Below are 22,986 nucleotides of genomic sequence, written 5' to 3' on the forward strand. Positions count from 1 at the left end.
CAATATGGGTCCACGCACCGAGCTGATTTCTTGAAAGCAATAAAATAGGTTGTGCAGTGTGATTCCCATTTACTGCCCAGTGCCCCATTTGAAGGCTATAAACCTGAAAATGTGGAAACACTAAGAAATTGCAGTGCCAGGAATATAGTGGTATCGTAAACTGGGGTAAATTGATCACGATTTTCAGAAAAATGTGAATATTTCCGAAATTTTCTGTTTCATTTATAGTCAACTCTCCTCAACTCGATGTTCTGTATCTCGATAGAGAGTTGACTGTGTATCCAATTATTTTTCAAACTAGTACTGGTGCTAATGCAGGGTAACCACTCAATTTCCATATTTGAATTCCAGCATTTTTCCCGCACGATTTCACGAAACTCCCGATTCTCAAAAATAAAAACTATATATTATTGTATCATTAGTTAAACATTGATTTTTGAAAGCAGAATTACGAAAATATTTCGCATGTCCGCATATGACAAAAAAAAATGGACGGTGCGTTATTCAGCAACAGACTTTGGGTTAGATGTAGGGTTCAGGAGATACGGACATGATTGTTTCTGAAATATATGCATCTAAGACCTGAAGCGTTTTGAACTGAAATGAATTGAGTGAATATGAACCGTGAGTTTCGACATCTCTTCTCTTAAAACTAAGAAAATTAAATCGTCTGCCAGAGCAGAGCTGACGAAAAATAAATTGTCGTTCAAGGGATTAAAGTAATAAAATTCAATGATTTCATTAACTATCGCAAATTAAATTACACAGAATACCCTTCTTGTTAAAATAACGCTGGATAAAAAAGCTTAGCAGGAATAGAAGCATATGAGACGAGATGAAGTAAATTACACGAAGTAAGTAGCACTTTTTCAATGATACTGAATCTGACTCCTTTTTCTCTGAAATGCGTCCCATTTTTACTCTAGAACCTTGATTTATTTTAAGAATTTGTTTCGGCCCGTATGTTGAATCTACATTTCGACTATCAACCATTATTTTTTCAAAGATACGAATGTTTCTATTGGATACCATAAGCAAACCATAAGAGAAAACAATGTGAATTGGTACACTATGATCAGAAAGTACCGGATTTTTTTTTGTTTAAATGTACCGTGCATGCGGGAACCAGTTTATTTGTTTTTCTTATGTTGGTACGACCTTAAGACGATCAAGATGATTAAAAAGAATGCGACGAGGGAACCAAAGGCCATCCCTTCGTCGGCCTACTAGGAATTCATAGAGGACTGGGTCAAGCGTTGGCACATGTGTGTTGCTTCAGATGGATCATATTTGAGTGGCTCAGAAGGAAAGGGGTGTAAGTGACTTGATCGACTTCACTTATCCAACTTTCTCTTTAGTTAATAACTCAACAGCAAAAACGTTCCAATTTGAGTTTACTATAGAATCCGACAGATTGAGTTCTGACCTATCTTCCAGATTATCAAATACATCTAGGAATATGTTTGCAGCTAAGTCGATATAGAGAAATGGATGATGTCACTCACACCCTTATCATTTTGAGCCCCTCATTTTAAAGGAGATGAAAAAAATTTGCCTGATATTTAACTCTATTTTGTTTTATTTAAAAATTCCCGGTACTTTTCGACCATATGGTAGTATTATGTTTTTAGGCGTTATTACAAATCCAGTTCAACTTTCAACACTTTCTGATTTTCTGGGTTTTCAATGCTGCTGGGCCTCAGCCAACATCTTCATTTTTTCGTTCTTTCTTCAATCATACCTTTCGAACTACTGGACCGATTCATATGATCGATATATCAAAATAAAGTCAATAAGCTAGTTTTTTTGGAAAAAAATTTATACTCGCAGAAAAATTGGATATTGCTTTCGTAATTATTGATTGTATTTGCTTTTTATAGTTTATATGGTTTCGGGATCAAGGGCGCTGTATCGGTATCGATACCTGTAAATGATGTTAAAATGAAGTCTATAACCAAAATAATGTCAAGGTTATGATTATTAAATTATTTATAACATGAAAGTTCCGTAAATTCACATTGAGAAATTAAGTGTTCGCAACTGTAATCAACTTGATTCATATTCCGAACACTAATTTTAATGAAGTTTTCTGCATAAAATATCATTTTTTTCATCCATTTATTGTAGATTCGTACAAATTCTAGCACTTACCATAAAAACAACAAACAAACTAGTTGGAAAAACTACTAAAACTGAAAAATTAACTTGAAAAATTGCTTGTTTTTTACAGAATTTCCTAACGTAAAAATTTAATCATTGGTTTTGACTGTCACTTTTTTACAAATGCTCAATATTATAAATTGTAGGCTGTAAATGATGTTTAAATGAAGGCTATAACCCAGCGAATTTCAGGGTTTTGATTATTCAATTATTTATAACATCAAAGTTTAGTAAATTTACATTTGCACTACTTCAATATTAATTTTAATGAAGATTTCTGCATAAAATATAATTTTTTTTTTCACCCAGTCATTGTATGTTCTTATATTCTCTAGCACTTAACATGGAAACAGCAATCAAAACAGTTTAAACAACTACAAACACTGAAAAATGAACGATGCTTGTTTTTTACGGAATTTGCTAACGCAAACATTTTATCATTGGTTTTGACTGTCACTTTTTTGCAAATGTCTAATATTATATATTATAGGCTGTATTGATACCTGTAAATGGTGTCAAAATGAAACCTATACCTTTAAAGAATGTCTGTGTTTTCATTATTCAATTATTTATAACATAAAAGTTTAGTAAATTTATATCTGAAAATGAAGTGTTCGGAATTTGAGACTGCTCGGAATATGAGACAAAACGGTAATTTTTGGTTAAAACAGGAATGACATGAAAAAAATCCATTGGAGCACAATCTATCACAACGGAAAATTGCTGTAAAATATAGTATCAGTCGTGATGCTGTACAGGATATTTGGGCAAAGTACCAGAAGCTCGGATCTGTGACACGTAGAGGAGGTGCGCCTCAAACAGACCGTCGCACAGTGGGGCCATTCTGAAAAAAGATGGTCGAAAATCTTTTCTCGTCTTACCTTACATTTTAAAGGTTGAGTGTCTTCAGAAAAATTGTTCAGAATGTTGATTCGGATAATTTGACGGTTTCATTTAAACTCTTACTAAGTTACAATAAAAATTTGAAAAAACGAACTTTTTCTACTTTTGAGATAGTAGAGTTTTGTCATCAGCATAATCGTAGAGCTATGAATTGGATGAAACTTTGCTGAAGATACATAATATCTACCTATTAGTCCTTCAGAGATATGTTTTTCTGCGGAGACTATCTCAAAACTAGGGTTGGTTATATCTATGATACAACTGTAAGGTTGACGTGGAACTACCGTTGGCTTAGTAATCATTTGGTTGTATTGATTAAATTATTTATTTAATAAAACAATTTTTGAAATCAATTGAATTCAACATATTTGCTGTGTAAGTAAATAATTTGAACAAACGCCATATAATGTAAGGCGCCTTGGTTTCTGATGGCTGTGTTAGGGAACACATCTCGATGGGAACAAAAGTTCCCCCAACTTTCATGAATTTGCAATGCCGATTTCCCCCTGGCAGCTTGGTTTTGAAATCTCTGTTAGGGAACACATTTCGGTGTGGAGGCGATCTGGCGTAGTGGTAACATCCATACCATACACGAGTTCAATTCTCACTCCCGACATTCTTCCAAAAATGGAAGTAAAAGTGATGAACCAGCCGTAATGTGTTGAAAGTCACTATAATAGAGAAAGCATAAGCAGCAACACATTTTCAACACACCCTACTTTGATGTATTCGCAATGCCGGTTTCCCCCATACACCTCGGTTTAGAAGTCTGTGTTGGGGAAACCGCAATCAAAACGTGGCAGTTAGGGCGTTTAGATAACGCCCTAATGGAAAATAAAATTTTATTCATTGTGATAGATGTGTAGAAATATGTCCTATCAATTGATGCAAACATCTTTCCAATCCATTAAGAAAATGTTTGAGTTATAAGCATTCGAAATTTTTCACTTTCTTCTGCATGTACTTTGTTTTAGTTTTCATTTTACACCCCATATATTTCGGTTAGACGTAGTTCTACGTAAAAAATAAAAGCCCAGTGCGACAAAAATGTTAAAGACATAATGTATCTTAAAAAAGATTGGTGGGTAATGTCTGAGACATAACCGGAATGACGTGGGACCACACGAAAGGAACAACATTTGTTAAGTACACTTTCAAAAACTCTTTTGTGGAAGGTTGGGTGGCCCTCAAAAGCGCCAATGGATTCATTCTTGCTCTCGCGATGTCGAAATCTGTGTCTTCATTTTGCTAATGCAATTTTCTAGACAACTGATCGAATTCACGAAAGCGAAGGGTTGCGGTCGTCCATTCGTCCGAATGAAAACTTGTTGGTTGTTGCTGATGATATTCGTGGAACAGTGTTCTTAGAATCCCCGCAGACTGTAGAATTTTTATTGTCCAACAGTTTGATCGCCCTCAACGCATACCATGAGTCTCGAGGTTTTGGCAGGCCTACTCCCACTAAAAGATCGCTTCAATTTATTATCTCTTCGGTTCTTCATCCTGTGTAAGGTCATGAACCCATTGGTGATCGGAAATTTTGAGCAGCTGATCGAGCTAAATTTTCACTCCGGATTCATGAGTTCATATCATGAGTTCATCTCCATGCAGGTTGATCCTTCTTCGTATATTCCCAACCGTGTTTGTTTCCCTGACTACATCAATTCCTCTGTGCATTTTGATCTGTCCATGAAGCAAGATATCCATGGATATTCAGATTACCAACGATCGAGGATCGCTCCAACGATCTTCGATGAAAAATATAGGGGTATCAATTGTGATAATAAAGGGTGTGTCACATCAAATTGCATCACGGAAAAAAAGCTGTAGAAATTTAATTTTTAGGAATTATAATTTCAGCTTTCGCTTATAATCAGATAAGAGTGTATAGATCACGTTGGCCATGCTTCACTGTCAATTTTTCGTAAATTTGGAAAAATGTCGTCGAACGAAGAAAAGCGTCGTAAATTAATCCTGTGCACTCATTTCGAGAATCCGGAGTTGTCACATCGGGACATCGGTAAGATGCTGGGAATCGTCCAATCCACGGTCAGCAGAGTACTAAAACGATACTTCGAGAACCTAACCATCGACCGGAAGGTGAAGAACGGCAAAAATGGATGCTCCGTCAGTGAAAAAGATCACAAGCGCGTAGTTAAGCAGTTTAGACGTGATCCGAGAAGTTCGGTCCGGGATGTCGCCAATAAGCTGAATTTGTCAAGTTCATTCGTCCAGCGGACCAAGCAGCGGGAGGGCCTGCGTACATACAAGGTTCATAAGGCTCCTAACAGCGACGAAAGGCAAAACATGGTGGGGAAGACGCGAGCCCGGAAGCTGTACACCGAAATGCTGACGAAGCCGCATTGCCTGGTAATGGACGACGAAACCTACGTCAAAGCGGACTTTTGTCAGCTGCCGGGCCTGTTGTTCTTCTCCGCAGAGGACAAATTCAGCGTTCCGGAGGAGATTCGCAAGCAGAAACTATCCAAGTTTGCCAAAAAGTACATGGTGTGGCAAGCGATCTGCTCTTGCGGAAAGCGGAGCGCCCCCTTCGTGATGACCGGCACGGTAAACGGGCGGGTTTACCTTAAGGAGTGCCTACAGAAGCGCTTACTACCACTATTGAAGCAGCACGAGGGCGCGACCATCTTCTGGCCGGATCTCGCTTCGTGCCACTACTCAAAGGACGTATTGGAGTGGTACGAAGCCAACGGAATCACCTTCGTGCCAAAGGAAATGAACCCGCCCAACGCGCCGGAGCTTCGCCCAATAGAGAAATATTGGGCGATTATGAAGCAGGCCCTCCGGAAGAACCCAAAAGTTGTCAAATCGGAGGCGGACTTCAAGAGAAAATGGATTTCTGTTCAAAAAAAACTACAACCTGACGTTGTACAGAACCTTATGGACGGGGTAAAGAGAAAGGTACGAGCATACGGGCTTGGGCTCGAAGTATGAATAAAAAGAAAATGCCAAAAGTTGTTTAATAGTTTTTATTTTACTGTCTAAAATTTTCAAAAGGATCGGTCTACTGGGCGAATTTCTACAGCGTTTTTTCCGTGATGCAATTTGATGTGACACACCCTTTATGTACTTTACTGATGGGTCCACTATAAATGAGTCCACAGGATTTGGAGTGTTCAACGAATTTTTTAGCACCTCACACAGTCTTCAGAATCCTTGCTCAGTGTATATTGCTGAATTGGCAGCAATTCATTGGGCGCTGGACAGCGTCGCTTCACGACCTGTTGAACACTATTACATTGTAACGGATAGTCTTAGTTCTGTCGAAGCTATCCGTTCAGTGAGGCCGGAAAAGAACTCGCCGTACCTTGAGAGAATACGAAAAATTTTGAGTGCTTTATCCAGACGCTGTTATGTCATTACCTTTGTCTGGGTCCCTACTCATTGCTCAATTCCGGGTAATGAGAGGGCTGACTCATTAGCAAAGGTAGGTGCAATTGAAGGCGATATTTATCAGCGTCAAATCGCCTTCAATGAATTTTATTCTTTAGTCCGCAAAAATACCATCGCTAACTGGCAACGCAAGTGGAATGAAGATGAATTGGGCCGTTGGTTTCACTCGATTATCCCTAAGGTTAGCCTCAATCCGTGGTTCAAAAGACTGGAATTGAGTCGGGCAGCAATCTCTGTGTTTGTGGCCAAGGTTATCACGACATCGAGCACGTTGTTTGGTCGTGCGAGGTGTATCTGGTCGCCAGATCGAATTTAGAAAACTCCCTTCGGGCCCGAGGAAGACAGCCCAATGTGCCGGTGAGAGATGTGTTGGCTCGGTTAGACCTTTATTACATGTCCCATATATATGTTTTCCTTAAAGCTATCGATCTTCGTGTGTGATTGTCCCTATGTCCTTATACCCTCCTTTCCTTCCTTTGCGGGTAATTCGTCCCCATCCTTCTCCTAAAAATATGTCACCCTTCTAAACTCGAGTACATCGCGAGTAATCGGTTTTCCACCTTACTAACCATAGATGTAAAAAAATTGTTTATATATATAGTTTTAAAATTATATTTAAGAATTCGGCTCCTTTAAACTTAAGTTACTGAGCCTGCAAAAATAAACGAATTAATAAAAAAAACAGTTTGATCGGCTTCTTGATCAGTACGTAGAAATATGCATACGCGCACAATGTATAGTCTCAGTTGGGTCGGTATTTGCACTAGCTCAAACTACCCAAAACTCTCGATCGATGAAATATCTGCAGTCTGCGGAGGCTCTTAGTGTATGAGTGAAACAAAATTAAAACGTTGTCGCCGCTGCCGCTGCTGCGGTTTGATGCAATTGATGCAAATATCTTTGCGATCTATTAAAAAAATTCTCAAGCTATAAGCGTTCGAAATATTTCTTCTGTTTCTACTTGTTCAGTTCCTAGATTTTCATTATACACCCTATATCTTCCGGTTAGACGTAGTACTATGTTGAAATCCATCGGGAAGTCCCTCGTTGATGATTTGATATTTCAAGGATCCTCCGACATTGTCTACATTTTTTTGGGGCATTTGATTTTTCACCAAATCTATTCGAGCAAAAAGCAACTTTCACAAAGGGTTCATAAGTGAAAAGGAGCATGGCTGGAAAGTAAAAGATCATTCGAACCGAGTGTCCTAGTGGAAGGTCGCTGAGAAGTTCGGGATCAGTCGGGTAGCAGTTCGTGCAATCGTAGAAAACCATCAAGCTTTTGGTTCAGTAGCCGACCGACCCGGAAAAGGCCGTCCCCGAAAAGTAGATGCAAGAATCATTCGGGAAATAAAGAAATCACCTGAAGTCACAATCTATACTATCCAGGAAAACCTCGCACTGCCGATATCTGACCGAAGCATCCATCGCAGAATATCGGAACATGGATTCAAAATCAGATTCACGAAGAGGCTTCCGTTCATCAACAATGTGGATAAAGTTAAGCGCTTTAGGGGGTATTCTAGTTTAAAGGTACGAATTTCGGACGTTTAATCGAGTTCCGAAAAAAATAAAACGAAGAATACTTTTACAATTCGTTATATCATAACTTGTATATCCATATTTTAACAATTAAATTAAAATTGAACGGGAAAAACTATTCATAATAAGAATAGTTACAAGCTGATGAAAGTGAGGGGGTACAGATTGTATTCATATAAATGCGACTAAAATCGGTTCAATAGAACATGAGATATCGTGTACGCAAGTTTGAAAAAACTAGTTTCGTGGAAAACGCGTTTGAAGGTAATTGTTATGGCCGTACTAGATTTGATACCGCATCACTTGAAAGGATATAACTCGGTAAATAATGCGATTTTCGAAAAGTACATTCTAGAGTATATTCTTAAATGCCAAAACTTCAAAAATATGAAGATATTTTTTTATTTTTTTCAAATTTTCAGTATTCTAATTGCTTAAATTTTAAAATTTGAACTTTTCTACAAAATAAAAATTCGAGGGGTTGTATCCGAGACACGACCGCTTAGGACGTAGGACTACGCAATCTTTTCTTTTAAATTTGTTGGTTTATAATTTCGCATATTATTTCCGAATACGTCGAAATTTCTTAAACAACTTTTTAGTAAAAAGTTTCCGGGCACCCTGAAAGGCGTGGTTTTGTAGAATTATTTCGAGAAGCAACGAATCTTTGAGAACAATACACTAATTGGTGATATGTCGAAATTTGTTTTCTATGCTGTCAAATCCGCAGTTTGGCTTCCGCCGGGGTAAGGGGCGAATGATGGTCTCGCGCTGCTATCTTCTGAAATTCAAATTGCATTTGCTCGCAAAGAACAAATGGTTTCTACTTATCTTGATATCAAAGGGGCATTTGATTCAGTTTCCATGGAAATTCTCTCAGAGAAGCTTCATAATCGTGGACTTCAACCAATTCTGAATAATTTCCTGTACAATTTACTGTCAGAAAAGCACATGAATTTCTCTCATGGCAGCTCAAAATTCTCTCTCCTTACAATTTTCTGGACCTTTCGCAAGGCTCCTGCCTAAGCCCCCTCTTGTCTTACTAGAGACTGCACGCTGAGACAACTTGTAGACGATGGAGTTATTTCCATCACGGGTAATAATCCCGTCGTTCTGCAAAATTCCTTGCAAGATATCTTGAACAAGCTGTTTACGTGGGCTCTCTAGCTGGGTATCGAATTCTCTACGGAGAAAACCGAAATAGTCGTTTTTTTAGGAAGCACGAACCCGCCCAATTTCAGCTTCACCTATCCGGCAAAGCGATCAGGCACTCGATGTTTTTCAAATACCTTGGAGTATATTTTGACTCCAAAAGTACCTGGGGAACACACATTGTGTATTTGAAACAGAAATGTCAGCAAAGAATCAATTTTCTCCAAACAATTACCGGAACATGGTGGGGCGCCCATCCAGGAGACCACATTCAGTTGTACAAAACAACGATATTATCAGTGTTAGAATATGGCAGTTTTTGCTTTCGATCAGCTGCCAGGATTCATATTCTCAAGCTGGAGAGGATACAATATCGTTGCTTGCGTATAGCTATGGGGTGTTTGCATTCGACACATACGATGAGTCTCGAAGTCTTGGCAGGAGTATCCCCGCCTACTCTTCGGTTTACAGAATTATCTTACAGATTTCTCATCCGTTGTAAGATCATGAATTCATTGGTGATTGATAACTTCGAAAATCTACTCCAACTGATTCCTCAATCAAGTTTTATGTCTTTATACCATGAGTACCTTACTCATGAAGTGCTCCCTCCACCAGGCATCTCCAACCAAGTTTGCTTCCCATACTTTTGCAATTCCTCTGTCATTTTTTATCTGTCCATGCGACAAAAAATCCATGGAATCCCAGATCATCTACGCTCCGATTTTATTCCGTCGATATTTTCGGCAGAATAAGGGAAAGTTAGATCTGATAAAATGTTCTTTACTGATGGTTCACACATAAAGGGGTCCACTGGCTTCGGCATCTTCAGAGAAAATTCCAGTGCCTCTTTTAAACTCAGAGATCCTTGCTCCGTGTATGTCGCTGAACTGGGTGCGATATACTACGCACTAGGGATCATTGAAACACTTTTATTTTTTCAGACAGTCTTAGCTCAATAGAGGCAATCCGCTTAATGAAAGTTGATACAAGTTCATCTTATTAACAAGAATGAGACATCTATTGAGAGTTTTGGTCGAAAAATTATTCAAGATTACCTTAGCATGGGTTCCCTCTCATTGCTCGATTCCGGGGAATGAGAAAGCGGACTCGCTAGCTAAGGTGGGCGCTTCAGAAGGCACACTTTTTGAAAGGCAAATTGCCTATAATGAATTTTTTCACATTCCTCGTCAGGACACACTCGTAAGTTGGCAGCGCATGTGGAGTGAAGATGAGTTCGGTCGCTGGTTACACACGATTATCCCTAAGGTCTCGACGAATGCATGATCCAAGGGATTGAATGTAGGTCGTGATTTCATTCGCGTGATATCTCGGGTTATGTCTAATCACTACAATTCAAACGCGTATCTTTATCGCATTGGACTCGCAGCAAACAATCTTTGTGATTGTGCCGATGACTACCACGACATCGAGCATGTTGTCTGGTCGTGTATCCGGTTCCATGCTGCCCGCTCTCAGCTCTCCAGAGCATTGAGGGCATAAGGCAGACAATCGGATATCCCCGTCCGGGATATCTTAGGTAGCCGTGATCCTGATCTTCTGCTCCATCTATACCTGGTCCTCAGAAACGCGATGTCAATGTTTAATGATGTTTCTTCCGTTGTATCCCTGCATCGTGTCCCTCCTATACGATCGATAAACTTTTATTTAGTCGCGGTAATACATACACATACTCTTTACGGATACACGGGCCGAAGGTTGTGCAGCCCACTGATCATTCACCAAGAGCTGAGGATTGTACCGCTCATGGCAACTCTACACGAGCTGATGATTCTGCCGGCTAGTGACCATTCTATCCTGGATTCCTCGAGTCGAGAAAGACGCACCACGCTAGATATGGGGTACAGACTAGGGGGGGGGGCGTTGCTGACTAATGGTCAGCTGCATCCCGTGTATCCCGTGTCGGGCACACGTACAGATCATTGGAGACTGTAACATCTCAATTATGAGAACACTTGTAATACTAACCTCGAGCCAACCGTGAGTAATCGGTTACGTATTACCAACATACTGCTCATGATTGCATAGGAGACGTAATCACCAACACCATTAGTGTTGGGAAAACGCAATTTTGTTGTTTTTTGCCTACAAGCGTAACCATGCAAATTTCCAATGAAATGATCTGTCCAGTTGAATGATATTATCGGCAAAAGAGAGCCTAGGTGATTTGGCGGATTATAACATATTTTTTCCATTTGGAAAACGCTTCCGTCTATTCATGCGGGCAATCAATCGTTTCAATGAACATTTGTCCGCATAGCTAGACGTAATCACCAGGTTGCTCTGTTTGTTGCGATAGTATTTACAGTTCCGATAATAGTCAAAACGTCTCCGTCGGTAGTTTCAGTTGTTATCGGATAAAATCGAAAAGGTTTGGAAGAAATTTTGTGAAATGTCTGGAAAAGGTGCTCTGGATTTGTCGCGAGTCTATGATAGTACTTTTTTCCTGAAGAATTCTTCGGGATATGATAAGAACAGCAGGTTCGTGTTTTTTCAATTATTTGACTTTGTAAAGGCAATCTGCAATGTTGGTAATTTTAGCAACATGATTTACCGATATCACGATCAATCGCATAAAGATGGTGTAGTGACTTACTCCAACGGTATGAGTAAATGCTGAGTATGTGGAATAATTCAATGTTGAATCCGAGAAGTTATAATGCTAAGAACGATTATTTTAAATTTACTACTGATCTGATTGTTTCATTATCTACTTGAAGATTCAAATGCAGAAATTTAGGTAATTATAACATTGAAAAACAAATGGCTTCTCTTCGTTCATCGTGTACAGAAAATAGTAATTATATGAGCAGCGTTTCAATGGTTTCTTCTACACATTCATTAGCAAACACTAAGTAAAAAGACACTATCGTGACAGACATGTTTGGACTCTACAAAGAATTGTAAGTTGTCTGCTTGGGTGCCTAGTGGCATACACTAAACTCCCTGTATAAATTCCTCAGCGTAGGTTTACGTACGACGACGCGGTCAGGGAAACACCTAATCCGTCCAATCACGCTACCTTTTCACCCACTTCCTTAGCCTACACTCACCTTTCGTTTCCGGGACTCTGGGCCAGGGCGGCGTGTAGACGACGGACAGTGGCGTCTCTGGTATCTCTTTGACGTCGAGGAGATCTCTTTCAACCACTCGCGAACTATGGCTTCAATCACGAGCATTCGCGAAACCGTACCACCGAACTTCCTTAGCAAAACCGCCTTTTAATCACGTGCCATCTCAGGTAGTGCCATCTAGTGGCGGATGTCCGGGTCTCTGGGTAGCGCATGGGGAGTGTAGCGTCGTCTCGGCGTTGTGAGCATGACATGAAGCGGTGAAATATCACGCTCATGCACGCTCAGGTTTTTCCCATATTTACATAGATTAAATACTGAACAAGACGCGCTAGTTTTGTGCATCTCACTAATGCACTTATACCAACAGTTACAGAATGTGATTCGAATGTAGATTTAGCTTATAGCACATCATACTGACAATTGTTGATTTTTGAACGACGTATGAAAGCTGTATGGAACTACGTCTGTTATGCGGACAAACAGTGATTTTTCGGAAACGTTTTTTCCAAAATTGCATAAAAATGTTTTCGAACAAAAAATGGTTGTTTGCATGTTGAGCAAACGTATTACATTGTGTAGAATGCGAAACAGCGAAAAAGTCGATTTTGTTCATTTTGTCGTTTACGTCTCCTATGGGCAGCATAGTTGTAAGGCAAACATTGTCGAAATATTGAACTCCCGGCTCCGTCAAGCTGACGCCATATGAGCCTTAATAGAAATACATATTTTTGATAAAAAAAATCTCCAGAACCTCGATGACAGTATGCCTAAGAGTCTTCAACTAGGCATCGGCCATGTCAACTGCTGAAGCCATCAATTTCTCCATTTAGAAGTTTTCATTCTGTACCCATTGAATGTGGGCTGTTAATTTTTGTTATGCCTTTTTTAACCATCTATCAGAAAACCCCCTTTCTTACATTTGTTATGAAATTAAATGAGCTGAATGCATTGAGAACATAAGAAACAATTCTGAAACAATCATCAAAGCACAAACAATTGATGTTCTTACGTTCAAACATGATGTCACAATTAAAGATTGGAAACGATATGGGGGTGGGCTTTTATTTTTGCCGGTCACTGTATATCCTGAAATAAATGTGGAAAAGATGGAAAACCATGTTTCGAGGAAAGCGCGGTTTGATCTCATTCGTACTGCGAAGCGGTGTTGCAAATAATAACGAAATAAGTTACTGTTTTTTTTTTTAATTTTCCAGGTCGGGGTCTCTCCTGAATAAATAAAATTGAATTCAATTCCGTCCCGGTGGCAATTGGCACCCATTTCAGCAAATGCTATCATTGTTCGTCGCTTCAAACCGTCAAACCATAACCCCCAAGGCCACGTAAGAGACTCGCAAACACTACTAACCTCATTCTATTTTCTTTGGCCATCATCAGCACCGGTTTATCTTTCACGAGGATCGTTGCCGGTACCGTGTTGGACCACTCCTCGATAGCTGATCGCTGTGCCTCGGTCGCGCTTCGGGAACGGGAACAAAGGGTATCCCGCCCTTCCAGTGGCACCACAGCCGCGGCCGTTGCCGGCGGTCTTCCCCGGCCGGTAGTAAGCGTTTTCGCAGAGATTATCAGCGAGGGCAGCAGCAGCAATAGCAGCGCCACGTGTAGCGCTCGAATAGGACTCTTCTTCATTGTGCTTCGCTGAAATCGAGGAGAAAAGCAAACGGGAATAGAATTATTTAAGTGACAAAGCAAAACACAAAACTCCACAAAACTAGGAATAAAAATCATTTGATAACCGTGAAACTAGCACACGAGAATGCTGTCTCTGGCAGCGGAGACCTCATTCTCGCAAACTGATGGCGATGGCGATGATGACGATGATGGGGCGAAGGGAATTCCGCACTGAGAGACATTGAGCGCAGACAGCGCGAGTTAGTTGTGTAGTATATTAATGAAATTGCTGTCGCAAAATCTGACACTCGCCCAAAACATTTCCGTGTTGTCGTTTTATGATTTGTTTTGGCTTCGGTACGACTTTGACTGCGACACAAAAAAACCCTTGTGGGGCCCGGCAGGAGCTGCGTGAAACGGTCCGTTTGGAAATCCGGAAAGACAAAACAGTGGGACAACGAAAGTTTGTCACAATGGAGGCGCCCGGTGATGACTTTTCTGTTGGTTTGAAATATCAAACCTTCGAGTGTAAATAATAATAAAAATAATTGGAGGGAAGTTGTGGCCCCCGTGAGCAACTGGTTATGGCATCAGTGCCAATTACTTACATCGTGTTTACAGTATCGGGTTCGAAACCTGTTCAGACCAAGAACTTTCTTGATACAGAAATTCTTTGCACTTGCGCCAGTACAAAAGAATTCTATGTCAATACTGCAACTCAAAATTCAATTAAGGGCGGATGTCGTTGTATAAGAATGTTTCGTCTAAGCAGTAATAGAAGTGACGCATATTGAGAAGACAATGTTCCGCTAGGCATGTTGCTACTATAGAGGAATAAGAGAAACGGTCGTAGTGGTTGAAATGATTACTCACGCGGCTGAGTGTTTTCTAATTTAATGTGAGCTGTTGTTTGGAAATCAGATGTAGTGAAATGGTGAAATTGATATCTTGTATAGTCAATTACGTAATGCAACACATACCCAGAATAATGAGCCACCTCACGCAGAATCTGTGGACACTGTTTGGTATCAGCTGTATTGTTACCCAAGAAACAAACACCCGAAGCTCTTTTCCATACGTTGGATTTTGAATAAAAAAATTTCATTTGAATCATTATAACTTAGGACTTCATAGATATTTTTTTTTAAGAAATCATTTTGTTTGATGCTTAATACAAAATAGAAAGTATGTGAGTCAGAGTACATTGACTCCTTATATGTGCCATACCGAAATGTTATAGAATGTTGTTTCACGCATATACGATTAAAGCTTATTTATTTTATTAGTTTCTTTCATGCCTATAATTGGCCGGCCAAACGGTAAATAGGTTTTTTTCCTTGTTGGTTTAATTTCAAAATTGCGAACCAACAACAAATATAGAGGTTTTATCGTGTTATTAAAAAAATAATTCGTGTTATCAAAAAAATATCCCCTTCGGGGATACAATAACTAATCGCACATGTCATGCTGAAATGACGTACAGTAGAACTCCGATTATCCGCGGAGCGGTCTGACAAGATCACCGCGAATAACGAAAATCGCGGATAACGCAATAAAGGTGAAAACAAAGCGCAAACACGAAAAAAAATATTCCAGCATGAAAACGATGGTGAGATAATGTGAAACACATGATCAAAACAAAAGAGCATGATCCTACCACTCAAGGGCTGTCCACATACCATGTGGACAGAAAAAGAATGATTCTAGACACTCCTCCCCCTCCGTGGACAAGCGTGGACATTCTCTATACCCCTCCCCCTGTTGTCCACGTGGACATTTCTCCATTTTTTTGAAAACAAATCGGGAAAGTAATAGAATTGCGTGTAAATTCCATTTCTAGTTTGTTTCTATTTTCTATGCTATGTTTTTACATTGATAAAAAAGATAAAAACAAATTATCAATAGTATTGGTTTGTACTCATTTTTTATTTGTTTCCCAACGTTGCCCGTGAAGTTATTTGTATAACTTCTTAATTTCGTTCAAATTATATTTACGATGTTATTACGTCATATTTACGTTATATCAAAGCATCACTTGTGAATCTTATCTCGGCCATTTTGTAGCGTGAACTAACGTAAACTAGCTGAGCTGCTTAAGTTTTGGAGAAAATCAAACAATGAAATCAAGGGCTTCGTTAGTGGAATCAGTCGTAATCATCGAAGAAAAGCTGAGGCCAAACAATACCTCAGTGGTGTGAAAAAAAAAAAGATATGGATATTATTTGATCAACACTTAAATTGTTCAAACGATTAGACGTTAGTCAGTGCCTAATATCTGATGCAATCCTTCACGCAACTTTGAAATTCCGTCATCGCAGAACTTATTTGTTTTTTTTTTTGTCAAAAGACTGCCCAACGTGCTTTTCATGATATCTAATGAGTCGAAATTCTTGTCATTTAATTATTTTTCCCATCGGCCTGAACAAATGATAATCTGAAGATGCAATATCTGGGAAATACGGTGGGTGAACAAGCCCATCGCAGCCAAACTCCAAGAATTCTTCCGGGCTGTCAAAGAGACATGAGGTTTGGCATTATTCTGGAAATCATAATACCGAATTGCTTGCCAGTCACTCGGACACAAAGAATGACTCTCTCCTGGTGGAAACATATTTTTTAAATTTATAAGGTTTTGTTTTTTGTTAGGTTATGGATGGTTGTGCACTTTCCGCATATAGTTGCCTAATACCGAATTTATGCCCCGATAAAGTTATACAAAATTCAATGAAATTGATAGTAGGTAGAGGCTAGTAGACTAAACTATCATTTGATGACAAAACCTTACCATATGGTTGCTTTCCAAAGCCATGATAAATTATCAAAGTTGCTGTTCGATTTTTCGAAAACTTGACCTAAAATTAGTCAATGATTTCTGTAGATGTATAAAACATAGTTCTCATGCTAAAATATTTTTATTTCGTTTTTGTACCCCATTTTTAGTCTACTAACGCGTTATTAGCGATTTTCGTTATTCTCGGTGAGCTTGCCAAACTATTTCGCGGATAATCGGAGTTTTACTGTATTTCTAAAGAAGCATCAAATTCATGTGTCGTGTACTGAGGACTCATGATCAGCGTCTCGATTTGATTATCATTACAGCGCGGACTCGATTATATACAGTCTCCGATTTTTTTTCACTGTATATAATTGAGTCAACAAAGAAAACTTTTTTAATTCGTTTTTTGTGCATATATTTATCAATTTTTGAATATAAAAGAAGAATTTAATTTCTGATTCATCCTCTTAAAGTCAGAAAATACCTATCTTACATAAAAAAATTAATTTATCCAGAATCTCTCAGGAGGTGATAAACGATCAGATTTGATGAAAAATATCCTTCTACGCATATGTTCGAATTCCATCAATGACAGAGTTATAGAACTTTTTTTCATTTCGGACTCAGTTACCTCAAACTGGCTCTACATTAAAAAGTACGCTACGGAAAACGATTCTGTTGCTTCCATTTGAAAGATGAGAAAATTCAGTACCGGATATTTGAAATGAAACATCTAAATTGATGGATTTTAATAACATTTTAGAAGTGAAAACTTAAAAGTTAGTTATTTCTAATGTATTTTATCCTATAAATCCATATTAACCCTCTAAGACCCAAGTTTTTTATTTATCTAAAAAAAACTGTTCCATTTTTATCTCGAATTTCCAACTTTCAACATAAAATACTCCCAGTAAAAAGCTGCCAGCATAAAACCAATGTGTATGTGTGATACATGAAAATATTCTAAAGACGTTCTAGTGGGTAAACATTGAAAATAATGTCTGAATTATTTGAAAAGAGAATCCGTGAAGTCCGTCTAAAGGCGGGCTTGGGCTGTAGAGGGTTAAACTTGATTGTTTCTGTCAATTAAATTAAAGCTCTCTAATCGCTCTACAATTTGTTCTTTGACACCCAACTTCTATCTTTCTTAATTTCGCTGCAATATCGATATAAACAATTCCTGGTGAAAATTCCAGCGAAATCTTCAAAAATCACGATTTTTACCCCGCTGTACATGTAAAAGCCGCTAAAACTTCACCTTATCGTTGAAGGGTTACATTTTTTCTTGAAACAAGTCATATTTGAAGTGTAAAGAAAATGTTTTTTTTTTCAGACTTTATATAATCGAGTTCAAAATTGTATATAATCGAGTCCGACCAATAGAACCAATAGAAGCGTATTCCAGAACGAAGAAGAGCATCGCTGCTAAGAACACTTCTCGAGAGATACAGTTCGTGCATCCATAAAAGAGTTTGTTGTTTGTATTCCAATTTCGCCTTGGGAGTTTTCAAAAGATGAAATCTAAACGGTTTTTACATCAAGAGCGGATGTTGAACCAAAACCCCAATGTAGGAAAACAATATCGTGTATTTCTAATATTACAACATTCTAACATGCTTTGAAGGGCTCTTCATCTTGTCATCCTTATCCTTTTAAACCAATGAAAACTAATCGATTACTTTCGGTTGATGTGCGTTACTAACAGGATACAGAATTTAGCAAAAAAGTTCAACGATATGAAAAATATGGATTTTCGTCCGGTAAGCACTATCAGCCAGCTCAATCTTCTTATTTATAAATACTGATAAATTTCTCGGAAATACAGAATAAATTTCATTTACTGCTGAAAAAAGATGTGATTTTTTTCAAATTATATATTTAACTTGTCTACGTGGACATTATCTATACCCCCTCCCCCCTCACCGTGGACAAGCGTGGACATTTTCGTAACCCCTACCCCCCCTAAAGTTGTCCGCGTGGTATGTGGATAGCCCCTCACTGACAGCCCTCAGCCAACTTCTCTCATATACTAAGGGTCACGTTTCCATCAAGACTAGAACATGCGAGACCTGAAGGTTCTTTTCGGGTCCGGGGTCCCTAACAATCTATTACAATGCTGTTATAAAATTTTCTTTATATGTGACAAAGCATTGAAAATAGAGCCTCTAATTTCGTTAATCATTTTTGGGGAGGGACATTTTTTTTTCTTTATTTTTTACAAAAACTCAAAAACTAAAATATCCACAAATATCTAGTGTTGCTCGCAACTGTGGTTTCATTTCATTCCATACCATATTTGGGTTTAAACTTTGCAGTTTATTCGCCTCTAGCCTCTAGGGCTATGTGGTAAAAAATTCGACTCCATACTCCTCCTTCACTTGTCTTGAGAAAAACAATCCGCTCGCTGGCAAAGATTACCACCAAACGAGAAGTAGTGTGAGTTCAAATCTCGGATAGTTTATTTATACCAAACAAGTAGGAAACGAACGAAAAGGAATGTATTAGTTGCTCGTTGTTGATGGCACGGGTAGGGTTAGCACACAAATCGGCAGAACAACTGTATGAGAAAAAGGGAATTCTTCCAGTTTTCATTAATTTAAACCGTTTAGGGAATAGGGAATCGTAGTGTATAGCATATCAAACAAGTCTTAGAGAATTTCCAAATTGATTGGTATGCAAATCATAAGAATTCGTTCGCTGTGAAAATAGTTATTAACGTAAACTTTATCCCATAAAAACGTAACCTGTTTTCTGATTTGGTACCCTTCCTGAAAGACGTAGTTCTACGTGAAAAGGCATTTAATCGAGAAAAGGGCCGATAAATATTCAGAAGAAAGAAAAATCAAACATTACTAGCCGGAAAGAATAGTCTAGAATATTTATTGTCTCTTTTTGGTCAGCTTTTTCGTTTATATTTTCATCTCATATGTACATTGGATTCCCAGATGGCCGACAGTTATAAATGATACAACTTCGACAAGACGAAGTTTTCCTATGTTGAATTTATCAGTAGACCTAGTTTACTATGAAAAACCATCCGAGTGACGTCTACATTGCACCCCTATTAAAATTAACAGGAGCTAACGTATCGTGTTCTTCACTGACATTCTCAGCTTGTGTTCCCCTGAGACATGTTCCCCACTGTAAGTTCCGAATGAGATTCATCCTAACGACATGACATTTCGATATTTCACATTTAACATCATGCATAGAACTTAGAACCAAAAATTGTCCTAATATCTATCCTTTTCAGAGTTTTTAGAAATTGACGCAGGTGCTAATACACCACAACCATAATACATGCGCATTTGTGCTATTTAGATTCTAATCCATTTTGTCACGTTTCTAATGCGGTTAACATATATGTATCAATTATCGCAACTAACTCACCTTAATTTTCCAACTTCAAATACAATTAATGGCCCGCCAATTAATCTCACAAATTGAACATGTCACGAAAATCGTCGATCACTATTAGCATACGGCCCGTATTTCCCTCTCGCTTCAGCTTCTTCACTCAATCCCGGTACTGTTCTCACAACAGCATGCAAGCCTGGCGAATCCTCGTTGCTTATCGCCGCTTCCGCGATCGATCGTCCTCTTGCTTCACGCACATCTCACAGATTCTCGTTCGTTCGCTCGTTCCGCGCTTCTATCGGTAAAGTCACGCACTCAGAACTAATTTCGAATTGACACTTTTGGTTTTTTTTTTTGCTGCTTCTATTTAGTCGCACCGTGTAGACGCCAAATCACATGCCAATTACACACTCTCTCCCTCACGGTGGGTCACTGCGATCATGTGATTTGGCTAATTTATTACCGCTGTCCTCTGGTGGATGCAGTTGCAGTGTTGCGTGGATGCTGCACTAACTAGGATGATAAATTGAGGTGAATGTTGGTGTTTTTGTTTTGGGGGATTATTGGTTTCATAATCTGTGCATGCATCGCTATGTTTTGAATCCTGAAGTCTTTGTATTTATATTGAACTAGCTGACCCAGCAAACTTCGTCCCGCCCAAAATTTGTTTCTTGTTATCAATACATTCGAACATTCACGTTTTCTTACTATGAGCAAGTTCATGGGTCCAACCACATAACTGTTCATTGATTGATCTTCTATTCGTCCCGGTTGAATTTACCTATTACTATAAAATTTCTAGTATTTCTAACAAAACTCATCATTGTAATATCAGATTATTTTCAGACAAAATTCTCGTTCAAGATTTTTCAACCAGTTGCAAATAACATGATCCTCCGTTACATGGAATAAATGTTTTATACAGAAATAATAATTGAATAAAGACAGTCCTAAATCGGACAATTTCTTCCTCGAGTTCTGCTCTTATCAACACATTCGGCGATACTTTTTTATTAATATAAATAGAAGAAGATATCGGAGTGCGTTTCATCACATTAAAATCCATTTCCAGTTTCGAATAAAGATCAATTTCGCTAGCACAAACATCAAATGGACTAACAGCACTTGTCACTATGTAATTGTAGAATATATGGGAATTTAATTTTTCGAATTTTCCCTTTTTCCTTCAGAGTTTGGTTGGAATATGTTTAGTTGAAATATGTCTAATATTTTTATGGGACCCCCTCTCCATTCCAGAGGAGGAAGGAGTGTCATACCATCATAGAAACATTTCTCATACCCAAAAACCCTCACATCCCAAATTTGGCTCCATTCGCTTGATTAGTTCTCGAGTTATGCAAAAATTTGTTTGTGTGCCCCCTGTAATTTGTGTTTCATTTGTATGGCAGCTCCCCCTTAGAGAGGGGGAAGGAGTATCTAACCACCATAGAATCATTTATTGCACCCTAAAACCTCAATATGTCAAATTTGGTTTCATTTGCTTGATTAATTCTCGAGAAATGCAGAAATCCATCCATTTATCCATTATTGTTTGTGAATGATTGAATCACACACACATTTTTGTTTTGTTTTATGAGTTATTGAAGGTCAGGGATGCGTTGTCAATCGTTGTCAATGGTATGGTAACAAATGTAAAATTTCCTGTCGCTACAGTGTGTGTCTGAAAGAAGATATACACGCATTGGCAATAAGGACACAAAGGGCCTGGCCGGGTAAGGGAGTAAAAAGTGCCCCCAAACCAAATCACTAGCTGTATGGCAAATATTGTAAAGGATATTAAATAAGAAATTTTGGCGGTTTATTTGAACCTCTATGTGGTTTGACGTAGGATCTATAGTGAAAAACGTACTTTTTCGTTTATTTCACGCCACCCTCAAAAGATCCGAGATAAAAATTTGAAAAAAAATACTGAATGTGCATCTTACTACGGTGTATCAAGATAAATTATCAAAAAAAAATTTCATCAAAAATTTTAGTACCAAAAAAAATATTGAAATTTTGAATTTTTTTTTTTTAGATTTAGAGATTCAGTACTATTCTAATTCATATTTAAATGTGTTTCTACGGCTTTTCCAGATATGTGTGATTTTTTTCAGATTTTTTCAGTGTTGCGCGGTACCAAAAAAAAATTTTTTTTTATATTTCCAAAGAGTGGTTAGGTAAGAGAGTAAAAAGTACCCCCAAACCAAATCACAAGCTGTATGGCAAATATTGTAAAGGATATTAAATAAGAAATTTTGGCGGTTTATTTGAACCCCTATGTGGTTTGACGTAGGATCTATAGTGAAAAACGTACTTTTTGGTTTATTTCACGCCATCCTCAATAGATCCGAGATAAAAATTTGAAAAAAATACTGATTGTACATCTTACCACGTTGTATCAAGAAAAATTATCAAAAACAAATTTCATCAAAAATTTTAGTACTAAAAAAAATATTTAAATTCTGAAAAAAAAATTTTCAGTGCAAAATACACAGTACAAAAAAATGTTATAGATTTTCTGGCATTTCGAAATTTTGAAAAAAAAATATAACTTTGAGACCCACTCCTGCTCAAATTTTTATTTAAATGCGTTCGTATGTGTCTTTTTTCTACATTTGGCGTAATTTTTCCTGAATTTTTAGGAGCATTGTGTGACACAATCGTCTGCATTATTATTTTTATTTTTTTTGTAAACGATTATTTTATTGTATTCGTGGTTTTCAATTGAAAGATTAAAATAAAAAAAAACAAATCGGATTCGTGGTCTCAAAGTTATATTTTTTATTTCAAAATTTCGAAATGCCAGAAAATCTATAAAATTTTTTTGTACTGTGTATTATTTTTTTTTATTATTTTTTTTTATTATTAGATATTTGAAAAAAAACAGCTTGAAGATATTTATCAATCTAGAAAATCCGTAAGAGCACATTTAAATCTGAATTAGAGTAGTACTGA

The 22,986-nt window shown here is 38.0% G+C and overlaps 1 protein-coding gene across 4 annotated transcripts in view; it reads right to left on the reverse strand.

Annotated features, from left to right (window-relative positions):
* LOC129770286 (uncharacterized) overlaps positions 1–22,986 on the reverse strand; it is a 76,832-nt gene that overhangs the window by 49,278 nt on the left and 4,568 nt on the right. For all 4 annotated transcript variants that reach the window (XM_055773021.1, XM_055773019.1, XM_055773020.1 and 1 more), the window contains exons 2-3: positions 20,062–20,541; positions 13,633–13,922 (exon numbers count right to left, since the gene is read on the reverse strand). In XM_055773021.1, coding sequence (XP_055628996.1) covers positions 13,633–13,913 — 281 coding nt within the window. In that variant the 5' untranslated portion in view covers positions 13,914–13,922; positions 20,062–20,541. The remainder of the gene's footprint in view (positions 1–13,632; positions 13,923–20,061; positions 20,542–22,986) is intronic.

The sequence above is a fragment of the Toxorhynchites rutilus genome, chromosome 2 (assembly GCF_029784135.1).
Source record: "Toxorhynchites rutilus septentrionalis strain SRP chromosome 2, ASM2978413v1, whole genome shotgun sequence".
NCBI lineage: Eukaryota > Metazoa > Arthropoda > Insecta > Diptera > Culicidae > Toxorhynchites > Toxorhynchites rutilus.